The 18,966-nt window shown below is 46.3% G+C and overlaps 1 protein-coding gene across 1 annotated transcript in view; it reads right to left on the bottom strand.

The window, feature by feature from the left end:
• Positions 1 to 6,920: 6,920 nt before the first annotated feature.
• Positions 6,921 to 18,966, bottom strand: part of fbn3 (fibrillin 3) — a 227,294-nt gene continuing 215,248 nt past the window's right edge. Inside the window, exons 62-65 of the mRNA XM_080212943.1 lie at positions 18,793 to 18,912; positions 16,816 to 17,047; positions 12,576 to 12,747; positions 6,921 to 11,269 (exon numbers count right to left, since the gene is read on the bottom strand). Coding sequence (XP_080069069.1) covers positions 10,895 to 11,269; positions 12,576 to 12,747; positions 16,816 to 17,047; positions 18,793 to 18,912 — 899 coding nt within the window. The 3' untranslated portion in view covers positions 6,921 to 10,894. The remainder of the gene's footprint in view (positions 11,270 to 12,575; positions 12,748 to 16,815; positions 17,048 to 18,792; positions 18,913 to 18,966) is intronic.

Here is an 18,966-nt window from a genome sequence, read left to right as displayed (position 1 = left end):
GCACACACACACCCTGGGGGAGAGAGAGGAGAGCACACACACTCTGGGGGGAGAAGGAGGAGAGCACACACACACCCTGGGGGAGAGAGAGGAGAGCACACACACTCTGGGGGGAGAGGGAGGAGAGCACACACACTCTGGGGGAGAGGGAGGAGAGCACACACACTCTGGGGGGAGAAGGAGGAGAGCGCACACACACCCTGGGGGAGAGAGAGGAGAGCACACACACCCTGGGGGAGAGAGAGGAGAGCACACACACTCTGGGGGGAGAAGGAGGAGAGTGCACACAGCCTGGGGGAGAGAGAGAGGAGAGCACACACACCCTGGGGGAGAGGGAGGAGAGCACACACACTCTGGGGGGAGAAGGAGGAGAGTGCACACAGCCTGGGGGAGAGAGAGAGGAGAGCACACACACTCTGGGGGAGAGGGAGGAGAGCGCACACACTCTGGGGGGAGAAGGAGGAGAGTGCACACAGCCTGGGGGAGAGAGAGGAGAGCACACACACCCTGGGGGAGAGGGAGGAGAGCACACACACTCTGGGGGGAGAAGGAGGAGAGCGCACACACTCTGGGGGAGAGAGAGAGGAGAGCACACACTGCCTGGCGGAGCGCGAGGAGAGCGCACACACTCTGGGGGAGTGCAAGGAGAGCGCACACAGCCTGGGGGAGAGAGAGGAGAGTGCACACAGCCTGGGGGAGAGAGAGGAGAGTGCACACAGCCTGGGGGAGAGAGAGGAGAGTGCACACAGCCTGGGGGAGAGAGAGGAGAGTGCACACAGCCTGGGGGAGAGAGAGGAGAGTGCACACAGCCTGGGGGAGAGAGAGGAGAGTGCACACAGCCTGGGGGAGAGAGAGGAGAGTGCACACAGCCTGGGGGAGAGAGAGGAGAGTGCACACAGCCTGGGGGAGAGAGAGGAGAGTGCACACAGCCTGGGGGGAGAGAGAGCGCACACATCCTGCGAGAGAGAGAAAGGAGAGTGCACACAGCCTGGGGGAGAGAGAGGAGAGTGCACACAGCCTGGGGGAGAGAGAGGAGAGTGCACGCACCCTGGGGGACGAGAGAGGAGAGCGCACACAACCTGGGGGAGAGAGAGGAGAGTGCAAACAGCCTGGGGGAGAGAGAGGAGAGTGCACACACCCTGGGGGAGAGAGAGGAGAATGCACACACCCTGGGGGAGAGAGAGGAGAGTGCACACACCCTGGGGGAGAGAGAGGAGAGTGCACACAACCTGGGGGAGAGAGAGGAGAATGCACACACCCTGGGGGAGAGAGAGGAGAGTGCACACAGCCTGGGGGAGAGAGAGGAGAATGCACACACCCTGGGGGAGAGAGAGGAGAATGCACACACCCTGGGGGAGAGAGAGGAGAGTGCACACACCCTGGGGGAGAGAGAGGAGAATGCACACACCCTGGGGGAGAGAGAGGAGAGTGCACACACCCTGGGGGATATGAGGGGCAGACATCCGCTTGAGGCGCTCAGGTGCTTTGCACACATTGGCCGTCTTCATGCCTGAAGGTCAGAGACAGTGGAGTGTCCACCATGGCCTATCTCTCAATTCGGAAGGTCAATGCCGTACTCCCTGGATGCTGTACACAGATAACTCCAGAGAATCTGGGAGACAAATCAACTACGCCTGGGCCTGCCCATTGTGGCCATTAACAGATCCAGGCAGCGGGCTGTCATTAGACTCAATTGTCCGTCCCCTTCTGTGGTATCCATGGAGACGAATGCAGTGTTCACCAGTACACCTGAGACCCTCCCTGCCTGGTGGCCACTGCAGGGGCTGGAGTACATCATCTACCCCAGGAACATTATTTTTATTTGATTGGACTAGTTTCCTTTGAAAGCTTTATTTTTTTATTTTGCCCCTTTAAGGGGCTGTCAGTTTAATTAGTTTGCCTATTTTGTTATATTACTTTCAAAAAGAGTATATAATTCCCAGTAGGAGCACCAGACAGCAATCAGGAGTGGAAAGCTGGCTGATTTTAACCTGGGACACAAGTCAGTCACAGATGCCGACTGAGATGAAGGTAAATTGAACGGGGGCCTCGCGTTCTGTGGTTCATATACTGACTGACTGAGCAATTGTGGAGCTGTACGCCTGTAAGGTCAATGATGAAGCAGCTGAAGATGGTTAGGCCTTGGGCACTATCCTGAGGGACTCCTGCAGTGACGTCCTGGGACTGAGATGATTGACCTGTAACCGCAACCATCATCCTTTGTGCCAAGTCTGACTCCACCCAGCGGAGAGTTTTCCCCGATTCCCATTGACTCCAGTTTTACTGGGGATCCTTGGTGCCACACTTGGTCAAGGGTAATCCTCGGATCATAATCATAGAATCCCTACACTACAGAAAGAGGCCATTCAGCCCATCGAGTCTGCACTGAACACAATTCCACCCAGTCCCTCCCCGTATATCCCTATATATTTTACCCACTAATCTCTCTAATCTACACGTCTCAGGGCACTAAGGGACAATTTAGCACAGCCAATCAACCTGCATGTCGTCGGACTGAGGGAGGAAACCAGAGCTCCCGGAGGAAACCCACACAGACATGAGGAGAATGTGCAAACTCCACATAGACAGTGACGCAAGCTGGGAATTGAACTCAGGTCCCTGGAGCTGTGAAGCAGCAGTGCTAACCACCATGCTACCGTGCCACCCAAGTTGCTCTCATCTCATGTGTTGAGTTCAACTCTCGTGTCCATGTCTGAACCAATGCTGTAATGAGGTCAGGAGCTGAGTGACCCTTGCAGAACCCAAATTGAGCGGGTTATTGCTGAGTCAGTGTCGCTCGGTAACGCTCTTGACAATCCTTTCCATCACTTACAAAGAACAAAGAACAAAAACAGCCCGGGAAACAGGCCCTTCGGCCCAACGAGCCCGCGCCGCCATTTTAACACTACCAGTACCCCCTCTCCACCCATGACCCTTATCTATTGTTTTATGGCCATCCACATTGAGGGAAACTAATTTAGGGACAATTTATTACTGCCAATCAGCCTAATAGCACCTCTTTGGGGTATGGGAGGAAACCGGAGCACCCGGAGAAAACCCACGCAAGCACGGGGAGAATGCGCAAACTTCCACAGACACCGGCCCAAATCCATGTGTCTGCACAGCAATCAGTGATAGTCACTGAGCTGTCGTGTTGCCCAGTATCTGGTCCAGTTTAAGCGCACACTAACAACATGAAGCACTAGGCTACTCTCGAACATCGAAGAGCAGCCCTAGTACGACCCATCGCGTGTATGCCCCTCGTTGGACAACAAGGTGGACCGACTTAAAACCTGTTAATTAAAAGAGAATTATCGAATGTTGCCAGTGTCCTTTGCCTTTGCAGTATCCAGTGCCTTCACCCACAGCTTAATATCATGTGGAGTGAATCAAACTGTTTGAAATCTGCTGCCTGTAATGCTGGGGATTCCTGGAGGAGGCCGAGGTGGATTATTCACTCGGAACACCTGGCTAAAGATGGCTGGAAATGTTTTGGTTTGTGCTCTGGGGAAGCTGGGCTCCCCCCAGCATTGAGGATGGGGATTTATATGGCGCCTCCTCCAGTAAGTTGTTTAATTGTCCAACCCTGGATAACTGGATGTTTCAGGACCGCAGAGCTTGGATCAGATCCATTGATGTGGGAATGCTTAGCTCTATCACTTGCTGCTACTGCTGTTTGGCACGCGGGTAGCCCTGTGTTGTAGCTTCAGCAGGTTTATCTGGTGCTGCACCTGACACTTCCTCCTACAGTTTGCTTTGAATTCAGGTTTGGTGGTAATGGTAAAGTGGGGGGTATGCCGGGTCATGAGGTTGTGGCTGAGTACAGTTCTGCTCCTGCTGATGGCACAGTGTCTGCTCCTTAGCCTCTCTGAGAGATGGGCAAGTTGGAGAAATCCTTTGTTGGCCTAGGCCTGGTTACGGTGGCCATCAACAGGCCCAGGCAGGGCCCAATTGATGGGAATGTTACTCCAGCTGCTTACCTTTCTTCCTACTTAAATGAGCATATGTCCCTCAAGAGGTGTGTGTGTGTGATTGAGGCCATGGGTATGGGACTGGAGTACATCTTGGACATTTTGATTTAGTCCCACATCCATTCTTCTTTGTGTACTTTCAAATATTCCCCACTGCACCTAAATGTACCCTCCCCATGGCCCAGTAAATTGAATTATGACTGATTGTGTAACGTCATCCCTAATAAAGTCCTGTCCAACCTCCAAGAGGAGATACAGCTGGGTAAATGGAATCCTGTCTATCCCTTCTCTAACAGTGCGCGCTCTTACTTTCATCAGATAATATTCCTGCACATTCTGTTCCTGACAGAACAGGTCAGTAGGAGACGGGAGGTGAATCCATCGCTGGTGAAGATACAACATGTGAAGTGTGGACAATTAACTGGATCTGTTTATTTTTAAATATAACATCTACAATTTAGTTTTCATCAACATTAACCGTCTGCAGACCTTTATGTGATGTGCCTGTGTCTGCATCATTACTGCGTCTGAAATGTTCTCTTCTAGTCTCAGGTTCTGATCACTGTTCTCACTTACAGACTGTTCCGATTTAAATAATGGTGCTTCGTCTTTGGAGCTATTTGCAGTACCTGGGATTACTAACATATGATTCCTCTTTTTTATTCAGGAACTTGATAAGACAGCTTTTGCTCCTTGGACATCAATAAATTGTTGTTTGACACATTTAGTGCTCACTTTGGAATGTTTTTGATGTTCTTCTGTGGAAATCCCTGTTGGCCACTTTATTGCAGTTTTTTTTACCGTTTTATAGTTTACACATTGCCTCAAATAACCACAGGTACCGCAACTTGACCTGAAATTATCAAGTCTGATATTGAACTGCCTGATTTTCTTACTTAGCTCCTGAGACCAGAAACCAAGAAGAGGCAGGGCTGTGCTGTCACAGCTCGGAGGAGGGTTGCGGGTCTGCGAGGTAGGGGGGCAGTCAGGACGAGGGTTGGGAGTGGGGGCATTAACACAGAGCACATTGGTGGCACAATGATTAGCACTGCTGCCTCACAGCGCCAGGGACCTGGCTTCAATTCCTGACTTGGGTCGCTGTCTGTGTGGAGTTTGCACGTTCTCCCTGTGTCTGTGTGAGTTTCCGTCGGGTGCTCTGGCATCCGCCCAGAGTCCAAAGATGTGCGGGTAAGGTTGATTGGCCATGTTAAATTGACCCTAGTATCGGGGGATAAGCAGGGTAAATATGTAGGTTTATGGGGATAGGGCCTGGGTGGGATTGTTGTCGGCACATACTTGATGGGCCGAATGGCCTCCTTCTCCTCTGTGATTTTCTATGATTTCTGCTCCTTTCAGTTTTGGCATAGGTAGCAGAGGGGATTGAGAATAACTGGGTTCTTTGCTGGGAGTTACAGGTCAAGTTTTATTTCCTCCCTTCACCTGCCCTCGTAACACTATCATCTCTTCATTTTAGCATTGGGAACTCTGAAGCAATGGGGGTTAACCCCTGTCCCTTCTGAATCCAAAATGCTGTGCGTTGGTGAACCGCTTCCAAAACAAATAACAAACTGAGTTGGTACAGTACAGTGTAAAAGGATCTTAAACAATCGCTGCCTACTGAAACGCTCTACAGAGCCGTGCAGACCCATAGGAAGGTGACAAGTAATGAAGCACATTGCACAGAATCATTAGATCCACAGGTGCCTCACACTTCTCAGGATAGCGAGGTAGCTGAAGGCATTCACAATAACCTCAATGCCCCTGGACTAGCCAGAGTCACTGTGTTGATCACCATCCACTGACCCAATGCTGGAAGGTGGACATCCATTGAATGGAGACATAATCACAACTGAGTGTGTTATCACACTCTCTGTCAAAGTTCACAATCAGATAATGGCCATTCAGACAAATGACCAGAGAACACCAGGTCCTTGTGGATTTTTAAAATTCATTTGTAGGCCATGGGTGTCACTGGGTGGCCAGCATTTATTGCCCATCCCTAGGTACTCGAGGGCAATTGAGAGTCAACCACATTGCTGTGGCACTGGAGTCACATGTAGGCCAGACCAGGTAAGGACGGCAGATTTCCTTCCCTAAAGGACATTTGTGAACCAGATGGCTTTTTCCGACAATCAACAATGGTTTCATTAGTAGATTCTTAATTCCAAATATATTTTATTGAATTCAAATTCCACCATCTGCCATGACAGAATTTGAAACTGGGACCCCGGAACATTAGCTGTGTTTCTGGATTAATGAGATTTCTATGCCTTTTTCCACTTTTTGTTTTGACGAAGGGTCATCTGGAGTCGAAACATCAGCTCTTTTTTCTCCTTATAGAGGTTGACAGACCTGCTGAGATTTTCCAGCATTTTCTAAAGTTAAAGTTAATTTATTAGTCACAAGTAAGGCTTATATTAACACTGCAATGAAGTTACTGTGAAATTCCCCTAGTCGCCACATTCTAGCACCTGTTCAGGTCAATGCACCTAACCAGCATGTTTCTTATTTGGTTTCTGGATTAATAGTCTAGTGATAATAGCACTGTGTCATCACCTCCCCATAAAAGGCAACAAACTTTCTATAAGGAGGACAAAAAAGAAGGCGGATAAGGAAAAACAAGTGTTTCCTTGTTTGCACTGGATGAATTGTATGTATCTTCCCTGATTACATTTGTTAGATTAGGCATAGGGAGTTTAGTTGCAGTGAGTGGGACTCGCCCAGTGGGCTGCTGGTGTGAGAGTTAGGACAAAATTGGGCATGAAGGAAGAGAACGCAATCCCATGGGAGCCTATTAGCGAGAACCAGCTCCAGGCACTTTGGGTGACGCCACCATCTTGCTACCTCCTCTAAGAACTTTGCCTGTCTCAGTTCCAGGGCAAATCACAGTGGAGACAGAGAACGTAACCCAAAAATAATCCACTTTATTGCCGAGAATGCAAACCCAATTCCCCAGGTAGATGTTGCAATGAATTCCGCCCTCCCGACCCCATGCACCAAATGACGACACCAGAACACACAGAGGAAAGGCCGACTTGGGCTTTGTAGCATAACAGTACTTCATTGTTTGGCAGTCTGGGCTTCACATCGTTAATACAAAAAAATTCATCTTTAAAATTCAGGATGGTCAATCAACAGATGGCGAGGGTCCAGTGTTCAGGCAGAATTATTATATTCATAACCCTCTTTTCTTTGCAGTAGAAAAAAATCTGTATACAGTATTACAAGTTTACAATAAAAAAAATTGTTTTTTTCAAGTTTGTCACTAGATGATTACAGTATAAACACGTCCTCTATTTTACATGAAATGGCAGTTTACAAAAAAAAAGCTACAAGATAAAAAGCTCACCAAAAAAAAAACAAACAGTACAAAATGTCGGTTATACATAAATATAAAATGGGATGTACAGTGCAGGAACCCTGAATTTCAACACTAGCACCATTGTATTGGTCAATTGCACGTATGAACAAAAGGACTTCAGGTAGTCTGAGGTTGAACATGTAATTCTTTTAACATTAGCACCTTTATGAAACAGTAACTTGCCTGCACTGTGTAATCTCCATGTGGAATCATTTAAAGAGGATAAGACAAACTCAATCATTGAATGGACAGTTGGAGAAAGCATAATGAGGGGATGGCGGGTTATAGGAGAGATGGTTATTCTGGTCGTCGTGTGCCATCATGCAATAACGGCCAGGATGTCCTCAACACTTGCAACGTTAAACTTAAGTACATTTATCATTTTTTTGGTTCGATTCTGCCTCAGGCATGTAACCAGAGGAAATCTTTCTCCACAATCTTTCAAATACAAGTTGGGAAAAAGAAAAGCTAACCAGCATTGTAAGCCCTGTGGTGACCACTAAAGAAAAGAGTCGGCACTCGCTGAGTGGGCCGGATTGCCTCCTTCTGTAAAAATCTCATGAAAAACAGGCACGTTTTAACTTCGAGCAGCTGCATATTGAGCTACCTGAAAGGTGAACCGTTGAGGGATTTACGCCCAGTCGGAACACAGCCTCGATTCAGGTAATTAAAAATAAAATCAACTAAGAGGTGTACTTGTTAAAAACAAAAATCTTCAGAAACAGTAAACATCTTACAAATCTGCAAGTGTACAATCCACTGAGGCATGCACAGGCCCTTTTAATAATTCTTCTAGAAAGCCTAAATATCTTTGGTTTATTTGCTGTTTTTTGGAGCAAGGAGAAAGCAATCGAGGCAGGTGGTTTCTTAGCCCTGAATCTGTGTGTGTAAGTGGTTGGATGGATTCCATACCCTTAGAGTCTTGCCCAGTGTGAGCTGGCTGCAGATTCTTGCTTGTGTCTCCATCTTTCATAGTTAATGAGATTCTGTCAAATATGGAGAGAGATTAAAGGACCTTCCTGTAGTCCCCCTGCAGAAGGACCTGTCTGTTTAGTGCAGTGTTACAACTGACCATGTGGGATTGATGAAGGATTATTTTTATGCATAAACTGCAGAAAAGTTGTCCATGACTCACAACACCAACTGGATGATTCTATATCTGCAGCACATAATCCAGTCTTCATATCTTACATTGATTTTTGTAAGAACTGGAAGAGCGAGTATCTGCCACGAGGGTCAGAATGTACCTAATTTCATAGTTCCATGTTCTTCTCAATGTCCAATAGGGTAGGGGACAATCCTTTTGGGCATTGAGGGAGCCAATTCTGTCACTGCCAGGGTATCCCAGTACAGAGGTCCATCCTGTCACTGTAGGGTGCCAGGATAAGGACCTAATTCCATTTGAATACATAGGGCAGGATTTTCCAGCCTTGCTCGTCCCGAAACTGTAAAATCCCGCCCAAGGTCAACAGACCTTCCCACTGTCTGCCCCTTGCCTGCTCCTGTGGCGGGCAGGGCAGTAAAATTCTGGCCATAGTCATTTTCCAGGGTAGGGGGATCAAAAACAAGAGGGCCTAGGTTTAAGGTGAAAGGGGAAAGATTTAAAAGGGACCAAAGGGGCAACTTCTTCACACAGAGGGTGGTGTGTGTGTGTGGAATGAGCTGCCAGAGAAAATGGTTGAGGCAGGTTCAATAGCGACATTTAAAAAGCATTTGGATAAGTACATGGATGGGAAAGGATTAAAGGGATATGGGACCAACACAGGCAATTGGGACTAGCTGGGAGCGCACTGTAGCTGGCATGGATTGGTTGGGCCGAAGGGCCTGTTTACGTGTATTATTGCTCTATGTGTCTATGACTATATGACTGTTAAGCAGTACGATAAGGAGCCGATCCAATCAGTGCTGTGCATTGGGATGAGGAGCCAGTCTTGTCACTTTTGGGTATGAGCTTGGGGAGCAATTCTCACTGTGAGTCTTCCCAAGCTTCCGATACTTCCATCTACTTACATTTTTAAACAAATATTTAGACTTGTGTGAAAACCATTTGCTCTCACACACATTCCACAGAGCTGTTGGCCTCTCTGAGGTCTCGAGTGAGGTGGCTGCATCCTAAACTGGAATATAAAGCCTACAATTCGGATCATGCCTTTATCCCGGGGTTTATGGGAAAGGGCAGATTCTACTGGGCCAGGAAGCACACCTGGTTCCAGCGAGGCACACCTGAGCCAAACTCCCACAACACACCTGGGGTTTCAACCAATTGGTGCAGAGCAGAGAGAGAGCCTCAGCTGTCAGAGATCCACAGAGAATATTCACCTTGCGTTACCGAGAGCAACTCGCAAACCAGCACGTGGACAGGATTCCTGAATCAGATAGTTGTGGCAATTTCTGAAGATTTCCATTTATCGCTAATGGTGTTGATCGGATGGGAGTTTCTCACTTGTTTTAACCAAAAAATGGATTGTGTTAAATACTGAGAAAAGGATACTGGGACACTCTACCACGTATGCTAAACAAGTACTTCCAGAGATGGTTGGATAAACTCCTGCAGTAACATGCACACAGTTGCTCTTAACCCCTGACAGTGCAGTGATCCAGAATTATTCACTGATGCTCCCTGCACAATGGTTTTGCCATTGCTTATTTACCTTATTAAAGAGGAAGAACTTGCTTTAAAGAAAAATATTGTCTTTCATTGTCTTGTAACCTGCTGTTCTAAACTGGAATTGTGCTGGAAATAATCACTTCTTGCCTGTTTTTGTACTGACCTCACGGGCCAGATTAAATTAATTGATCAACTATCTTGACAACAAAATGGCAGCCAATGTTCTGTTTCCTTAAGCTAAACACTTTTGCAACTGATTCGTTTCTGGTAGAGGTTTTGGTTAAACAAGTGGTTTAGACGTGATTGATTCCAGAAAAAGGCCATGCACACAAACTGGATATCTCCACAGCACAACAGGTGAGAACACTGAATGGCAAGGTGGCCCTCAGAGTAGAACGGTACAAGCCCAGAAAGAGGTCATCTGAATGACTAAGAACAATTCCGATTCTCTCCTTTCCATGATTCTATTTTACAATTAACATGATCCTAAAAGGTAACTTACTCCTCTCTCTAAATGCAAAGCAAACGCCTCTCCAGCCCTGACTCAATAGCATTCATTCCTTCAAATCCTTTGTCCTCTCTGACCTTCCAATCCCAATTTATTTTGCTCCAATATGGTCAATGTCTTCATTATACACGTTCTAAATTTAGATCGCTGTACTACAAAAGAAAACCGGTCGGGCTCAGGAAATTTCCAACCGTTACCAATTAATTAGTCCTTCTTAATTGCTGTCCAATCATCTGCCACATGTGCGAAAGCTGCGACACACTCTAGAAGATGCTGTTCAATCCCCAGTACATAGCCTGCATGAAAAGGACTGTTGTGTAAAGACTTTGTTGAGCTGACACAGTCCACTATCCCATCATCAAGTTTAGTGTCGAGAGGTTGGTGCTGTGGTGCTATTTCAAATGGCGGGGGGCCTTTTCCCCACCAAGGGTGACAGGGCAAGATCATTAAAGAAGATGAATCTGAAGCTTCATTCGGAGGGCCTCGCCGAGATCACCCACGAGGTAGTCAACGTCATTCTCATCTTCCAGCTTCAGGAGATCCTTCTTCCTGTACAGAGGCACACTGGAAACCTCCAGTGTGTACTTCCCTCGCATGGCCTTTTTGCGACTTAGATGGAGGTAACTGAGTCCATTTTTCTGGTGAATTCGGAAAAAGCTGGCTTCATTCCCACTGGAGATGACGTAACGCACGTGATTTTCCAGAGGCTCGATGGCTGGAAGGAATTCCATGATGTGATCGTGGATTCCCATGTCTGAGATATTCACATTCAATGGGATTGGTGAATCAATGTCCAAGCTAGCCAGACTGATCTTGTGATCCTGTTATGAAAAGAACATTAGCTCAACAAATCTGCTTTCAGGGACAACTTTTGACATTTTCATGAACGTGTTGTAGTGACAACCTGTAGAGTTTAAAACCATATTGCATTTTTGGTGGATCAGATTCACTTTCTCTTCATATCCCTTGGCATCACAAGTCCACTTGCTAACCATATTGAACAATCCTATCGACTAATGTCCCTGTTATGTCTCCCATCACATTCGCTTCAAAAGGACATCTTGTCATGTATTCATTGATAATAATTAGTTCAATATCCTACAAGACTCTGTCCACTGTGCACAAATGTCCTTTGAATAAATTATATTTTCCTTCCTACTCTTAATATATATAGTATGTTGGGGTAAGGGGTGCGCTCTGCCCCATTAAGAGTGTGGGTCAGATGACCCCTGGACAATTAGCTCCTCCCAGTGTGGAACCATGTTGGGCAGCCTTAGACCTGGCTGGAATTGTGTCCATCTTAATAAAGAGCTCCCAGTGTTTAAGTATTCTTTATTAATAATTGTAATAATTCTCTTGTTTTTAAGTTGTGTTCCCTGGGACTTGAAGGCTTCATCATTGTGATCAATATTCTAAATTCCCTTTGAAGTCTTGAAATTTTCGATGAAAGCATTCTGAAATCTCCTTTCCAAAGAAAGTAAGAGCAGCTTTCTTAACATACCTTCCTAATTTTAGTTGCTGATCCCCAGTATAATTCTGCCTCAACTAACGGAAGTTGATTGACTCGAGAATCTGATAGTTGGAAGTTCATTCCACACTGGAGTTACCTGAGATGGAACAATAAACTGGAGGCTTCATCTTGCCTGCTCAAGTAGACAATCAGTTGTCACCAGACTTTGGAATGGTCCTATCAAATATTAAGACGATTTTTCTCTTCATCCTACTTTAAATGCAACACTATATTCTGCACCCTATCCTTTCCTTCTCCTCTATGCACTCCATGAATGGTATGCTTTGCCTGTATAGTGAGCAAGAAACAATACTTTTCACTGTATCCGAATACACGTGACAATAAATCATATCAAAAATATTCCATGGTGCAGTTTGAGGAATGGTGAGGAAATCTCAGTTCAAACCAATATGCCTCTTCAAACAGCACCATCTTAATGAGCCAATAATCTCATTTGCTGTTTTGGTGGGTGTGGGATCTTGCTATGCACAAGAATGACTGCTGGATTTACCTACAAAAACATTAACTACAATTCATGGAACACCATTTTATGTCAAGCGCTGTGAGATGTTATTAAAACTCACAATGTATAAACACTGAGCATTCCCTAACATTACCTCAGGAGACTCTGTGCCATTTGTGCTTCTCCGATGCCGGCCTCTCTTGGAGTAACCATTTATCTTGCATTCATAGCACGTCTCAGGGGACAGCACATTTTCCCCATCCGTCTCTTCCTCCTCCGCAGGTAGGTATTGACCATTCCCGAACCCCATTCCTGATATACAGTGTCTGGACAGGGGATCAACAGCAGCACAGACACACACACAAAAAAAACACTTAGCACAAATTCCAATCATACCAATTACAATACTTGTACTTTGAAATTCTATATTGACCGATCTTCAATAAGATGCATTCTGGGGTACAGTTCGGTGGGACTGGTCACTTTCTCAGCACTCTGGTGCTCTCACCTCTTTTGCGTTATAACATTTGTAATTTAAAGTCATACTCTCTGCTTGTGTCTATAATATTCTGTTTTTTTTCTTTCTGCCACCATAATCACGGAGGACCTTATTTGGGAATGTGAACAAGGAATTTCAGGAGAGAAGGACATGGAGCTGGGGGCAATTATTGTCTCAAGACCCTGAGAGAGGAAAAGGACATTACAGAGCATGGATGCTGATTCAGAGGACCAATGTGGTTTTGAAAGCATGGTGTGTGTCTAAGATAAAGGGAATCGCTGCCTATGTCAGCTGGTATGGGGCAGGAGAGGGAGCAGACTGAAGGGAGGGATGAAGTGAACTTTGAGAAGGAAGAGGGGAGTGAGAAATTGCAGGGAACTGGTGCTTTACATTAATTCACTATTCACAGAATCCTACAGCGCAGAAAGAGGCCATACCAACCACAATCCCACTCAGGCCCTATCCCCATAACCCCATGCATTTACCCTGCTAGTCCCATTGACACTGAGGGGCAATTTAGTATGACTAATTCACCTAACCTGCACATTTTTTGAATTGTGGGAAGAAATCCACGCGTACACGAGGAAAATGTGCAAACTCCACACAGACAGTGACCCAAGCTGGGAATTGAAACTGGGTCCCTGGAGCTGTGAGGCATCAATGCTTGACCACTGTGCCACCGTGCTGTCTGTACTGTTGTTGAAGGTGAAACTGAATGATATTGGAGGGATTTCCACCATACACGTAACATCCTGAAAGAAGTCAGAGGGTCTGTCTGTCAGAATCTTCTCATTACTAATCCAGGTATTTTAACAGATTATAAATATTAGATAATTAGTCTACCTCCCTCCACCCAACTTGGCATTGGTTTTCATTATTTTTATCCATTTTGATTTTCAGCCAACAATAAAATTTTGCATTTATATAGCATCTTTAACATTGTAAACTGTCAGCCTGCACTTCACAAGAGTGTCAATACATTTTCCACAATGGTTCAAAGCATGGGACGTTAATAAGGTGGCCAAGTGCTTGGCTTTAAAGAGCATCTTCTCAGTGGAAAGAGGTTCAGGGAAGGAATTATAGACATTGTGGTCTAGATGGCTATCTGTCTGCAGTTATGTCATGCAGATTTAAACATGGGTACTCTATTCTTCTGTGCTTAATAATTTCTCTCTAATGTTATCTGTTGCTCTGTGTCTTGTGTATATCTCACAGCTCCCTCAATGTAGGATGTGTGCCATTCGGCCAGAACTCATACAACTCACTCAATCGCATACATCCATGTACTCTGATGTCCACTGTCTGAATTCTGTAAGGACAAAGTGGGGAGGAAGATGGGGCTCCAGATGACATGGAGATAGAGTTGTCTGCAAAGAATGAGACTTGTGGAAACATGTTTAAATTGGCTTTACACTCCCATAAAGGAATTCTCAAACCCTACTCTGGTCAGAGACAGAATCAGCTGGAGATCTCCCTGGTCCCTGCAACTAATAATAAAAAAGGGTGTTGGTGCTGGAGGGAAGGAGGGATCAATGTGAATAAAGTCATGGACAGGGCAGTGTGGGCAGCTTTAAGGACAAACAGTACAAAGAAAATAAAAGCGCAATTTATTTTCAGTTTTTAAGAGTCGTGTTTGGCCACTCTAACCTTTCTTCCTCTTGTATTCTGTGTGTGACTATAAATTTGTTTAACTGTTCAAGTTTGGACCTTATTATTCAGACAATACAGAAGATATTGGAAGCTGAGCTGGAAGGATGTTGCAGACACTTTACTACAGAACAAAACTGTAAATTAAGCTCCAGCACGCTTCGGAACTAGTTTCATCCCTGCTTTGCTCTCAGTAAATCAAATAAATAAAACATACAATGCTGCCTATTCCACGTGGCAGTTGGACGCTGAAAGTGCAGGCAGACTTGTGCCCTTGTCTTTATATATCGAGCAATCCATAGCAATCCGTGGGAATGATGAAGGGGGCCCAAGATCCTGGGAAATCCGGAAGTTGGGAATCTCACCGGCGAGCCCCCAGGAAAGAGGGACATGGCCATGCAGTGCTCTGGTACTGTCTCCTGGCACAGTGCCATCCTGCGCCAGGGCAGTACCTGAGGTGGACCCTAGTGGGCACCTCATGGGGAGACTCATTTAATTGCGATGGTGGGGCGGAGCAGATGTGGAGGTGATGGGGATGCTGGCAATGTTCGGGGGGGTGTGGGGAGGGCAGCTGGCATTGACTGTTTGTGGGGGGAACTAGGGGGGGGGAAGGAAGGGTCTAATGGTTGTTTGGGTGGGTGGAGAGATGCTGGCTCTGATTATGGGGGGGTGGGACAGGAAGGGGGCAGGAGGTGTCCCTGAGATCTCCGTCCGTGGTGGGGTGTGGGTGAGGTTACTCTTTGCTTTGATCAGAGCGTGTAGCCGGCTTTCCTGCTGTGGTTAGGCTGCATCCCTCAGCATGACAAAGTTCCATAAGATCTGGCCTGCACACTGGCCTTCAGTCAGACCCTGACACTTTGCCATTTTGTAGTAAGATTCCGTCCAACATGTTTGGTGTAACTGTTGCTCCAGATGTAGCTGTTTGGTTTTGGCTCAGTGTCAGTTTTCACATGGCCTTTCACCATTCCCTGAACCTCTCTCCTCACTCCTTCCTCTCCCTCCCAGAACTCTAACACGGTTCCCCTCATTTTCCAGCCAACCAACCTCTGTATTCAGACAATCATTCTCCACCAGTTCCGCCAACTCCAGCACGTTGCCATCACCAAACACATCTTCCCCTTCCCTCTCCTGTCAGCATTTGGAATGGATCGCTCCCACGTACAGGTTTATATATTGTGGGGATTCCCCTGTGGTGTAAAGATGAGTATACCTCCCAGGGGGAGAGGGACATGGCAATGCAGTGCCCTGGTCCTGTCCCCTGCACAGTGCTAACCTGCAACATCCTGGTTCATTCCTCTATCCCCCACCTCATCCCCTTCCGATAGCACCTTCCCAAGCAATCACAGCAGGTGTAGGACCTGTCCCTTTATCTCCTCCCACCTCTCTCTCCAAGACCCTAAACACCCTTTTCAGGTGAAGCAGTGATTCACTCGCAGTTCTATGAATTTAGTCTTCTGTATTTGCTGTTCACAATGTGGCCTTCTCGACATTGTGGAGACTAAACGCAGACTGAGTGACTGCCTTACAGAACACCATTGCTCAGTCCACAAGCTTAACCCTGACCTTACTGTTGCTTACCCTTTCAATTCAATGTCTTGCCCTCATGCTCCCATTTCTGTCCTCAGCCTGCTGCAATGTTCCAGTGAAACCCAACATAAGCTGGAGGAATATGACCTTATCTTCCGATTATGCACTTTACAGCCTCTGAACTCAACAACCTCAGACCATGAACGCTATCCTCCATTTTGATTTTGTTTCTCCCAACCTGTATCTTGTTCTCGTGTTCTTCCTTTCAGAAAGCGTTGACCTCTTTGCTATTCAAATGTTCTGCCATTTAGCTGACCTTGTACTGACCTTTATTCAGCTCCTAACACACACTCTGGACCAAAGCTTTGATCTTTATATGGTAATTAATTCTCCCATTGCTTGAGTTCCATGACATTTGTCGTTTAATCTCTTTTGCATTCCAATCTCTTCCTGACGTTGTATTTTGCTCTACTTGTCCCTTCCATCCTTTTCAATAACAGAAAATCCATCATTTTCCTACCTCTCTCCAGTTCTGAAAAGTCATATTGGACTGGAAACTTAACTTGGTTTCTTACTCCACAGATGTTCCCAGACCAGCTGAGTCTTCCAGCATTTTCTGTTTTTATCACACCAACTCATTTCGCTTTCTTTCCCTTCCTGTTTTCACTTGCCGCCACAGCACCTCCTCTCACCCCAAGTCAGCTGTTGACCTGTTACTTACCCTTGGCCCACCCTGAAGTACCCCCCAGGGCAGCCGCAGAGGTAGCCACCGTCTGTGTTGGAGCAGCCGTAAGAGCAGGGGTTTCCAGAGGCTGAACACTCATTCACGTCCTGACATCCCCCGGAGTACTGGTCAAAATCAAATCCGGAAGGACAGAGACATTTGTAGCTGCCCAGAGTGTTATAACAGGAGGCTGCTCCACAGGCACTGGGATTGCTGCACTCATTCTCATCTGTAAGACAAGGAGTGTTTAGTGAGACACTATTCTCACCTTGCTTCCCTGAAAGAACTGATCCTCGCTGGAGTACGGTTCCATAGGCACGCGCACTCTCAAGCTGCTACTCCACTTGTGACCATTCTTGGCCTGGACAGTCAGCCAACCTGTCCAATAGTTCCCTATTCAATGGTGGCAAAAGGCGTTTCATGGTTCAATCTGCACTTGCGCAATGTTCACCTATGTGGTGTTTCAAACAAGGGGGTGATCAGGAATTGCAACCTTAACTAAACTGCCCTCCTCCCTAGCCCAGGGACATTGAGGCCAATCGAGGCCAGTACCTCAATGCAGACTGAAACTGACTTGTGAGCTTCCTGAATAGTTCACACAGGGTGCAGCGTTTCCTGCTTATCCCTTGGCTAATCTTCAGACAGTATTTCTCTGTGTAATGGTTTAAGGGATTAAATCTTAGCTATCACTTCAAATGTGAATGATTGGTTGTGAACATAGCTCAGCCCATTATGCAAATTAGCCTCCCATCCATTGACTCTGTCTGCACTTCCCGCTGTCTCAGAAAAGCAGCCAGGGTAATCAAGGACTCTACACAACCCAGACATACTCTCTTCCACCATCTTCAGTCGGGAAAAACAGTCAAAGTCTGAGACCAACAGACTCCAGAACAGCTTCTTCCCTGCTGCCAACAGACTTTTGAATGGACCTACCTAATATTAAATTGATCTTTCTCTACATCCTAGCTATGATTGTAACACTACGTTCTGCACTCTCTCCTTTCCTTCTCCCTGGGGCAGCACTGTGGTACAGTGGTTAGCACTGCTGCCTCAGGGATATTCAGTACCAGGGACCTATGTTCGTTTCCTGGCTTGGGTCTGTGCGGAGTTTGCACATTCTCCCCATGTCTGTGGTGTTTCCTCTGGGTGCTCTGGTTTCCACACATGATCCAAATGATGTGCTGGTTAGGTGCATTGGCCAGACTAAGATATTCTGCCTCAGTGTACCCAAACAGCTGCCAAAGTATGGCGACTGTAGAATTTTCACAGTAACTTCATTTCAGTGTTAATGTAAGCCTACTTGTGACACTAATAAATAAGTTTAAAACCTATGTATCCTATGAACGGTATGTTTTGTCTGTGTAGTGCACAAGAAACAACGCTCTTCACTGTATCCCATTACATGTGACAATAATAAATCAAATCAAATCAAACAACAAGTGTCATTCCTGCATGGCTCTGAAGTAAATCAGATATATAAAATATCCAACACTGCCTACTCTCCACATGGCGCTCTGAAGCTGAAGGGGCAAGGAATTAACCTAATCATGCTCAGACATTACCTCACCCATTTCACCAAGTCACTGTACAGAAATAAATTCAACATATTATGGTGCTGCCCAACAGTTGACAACTGGATTCAGCTAATTAGATTGCTGTGCCAATCTACACTATTGACAGGATAAAATGATATTGCCCTCACTCCCTCAGTTTCAATAACACTGAACTGTCCTTATCTTCTTAGTAAGAAGCCTCACAGCACCAGGTTAAAGTCCAACAGGTTTATTTGGTAGCAAAAGCCAGTAGCTTTCCAGCAACCAGCGCCCCGAAATCTAGTGGTGTTTGCTACCAAATAAACCTGTTGGACTTTAACCTGGTGTTGTGAGACTTCTTACTGTGTTTACCCCAGTCCAACGCCGGCATCACCGCATCACGACTACTTATCTCCTTAGTCCCAAGAGCTCTAATACTTGCCCACACACTGGTTCCACTGGTAATGCTGCATGTAGCCTTGAGGGCAGCTGCATCTGTATCCACCCAGCATGTTCTGGCAGCCGTGCTGGCAGCGATGGTTCCCGTCGCACTCATCAATATCTGCAGGTTGGAGAGGAAAGAAGCCAAATTGAGTGGGTGAGATGTCATGTGAGA

Source organism: Carcharhinus amblyrhynchos, chromosome 26, assembly GCF_965287045.1.
Source record: "Carcharhinus amblyrhynchos chromosome 26, sCarAmb.v2.hapA, whole genome shotgun sequence".
Taxonomy (NCBI): domain Eukaryota; kingdom Metazoa; phylum Chordata; class Chondrichthyes; order Carcharhiniformes; family Carcharhinidae; genus Carcharhinus; species Carcharhinus amblyrhynchos.
The sequence above is the reverse complement of the archived record's forward strand: the minus strand, read 5'-3'. Positions and strand labels throughout refer to the sequence as shown.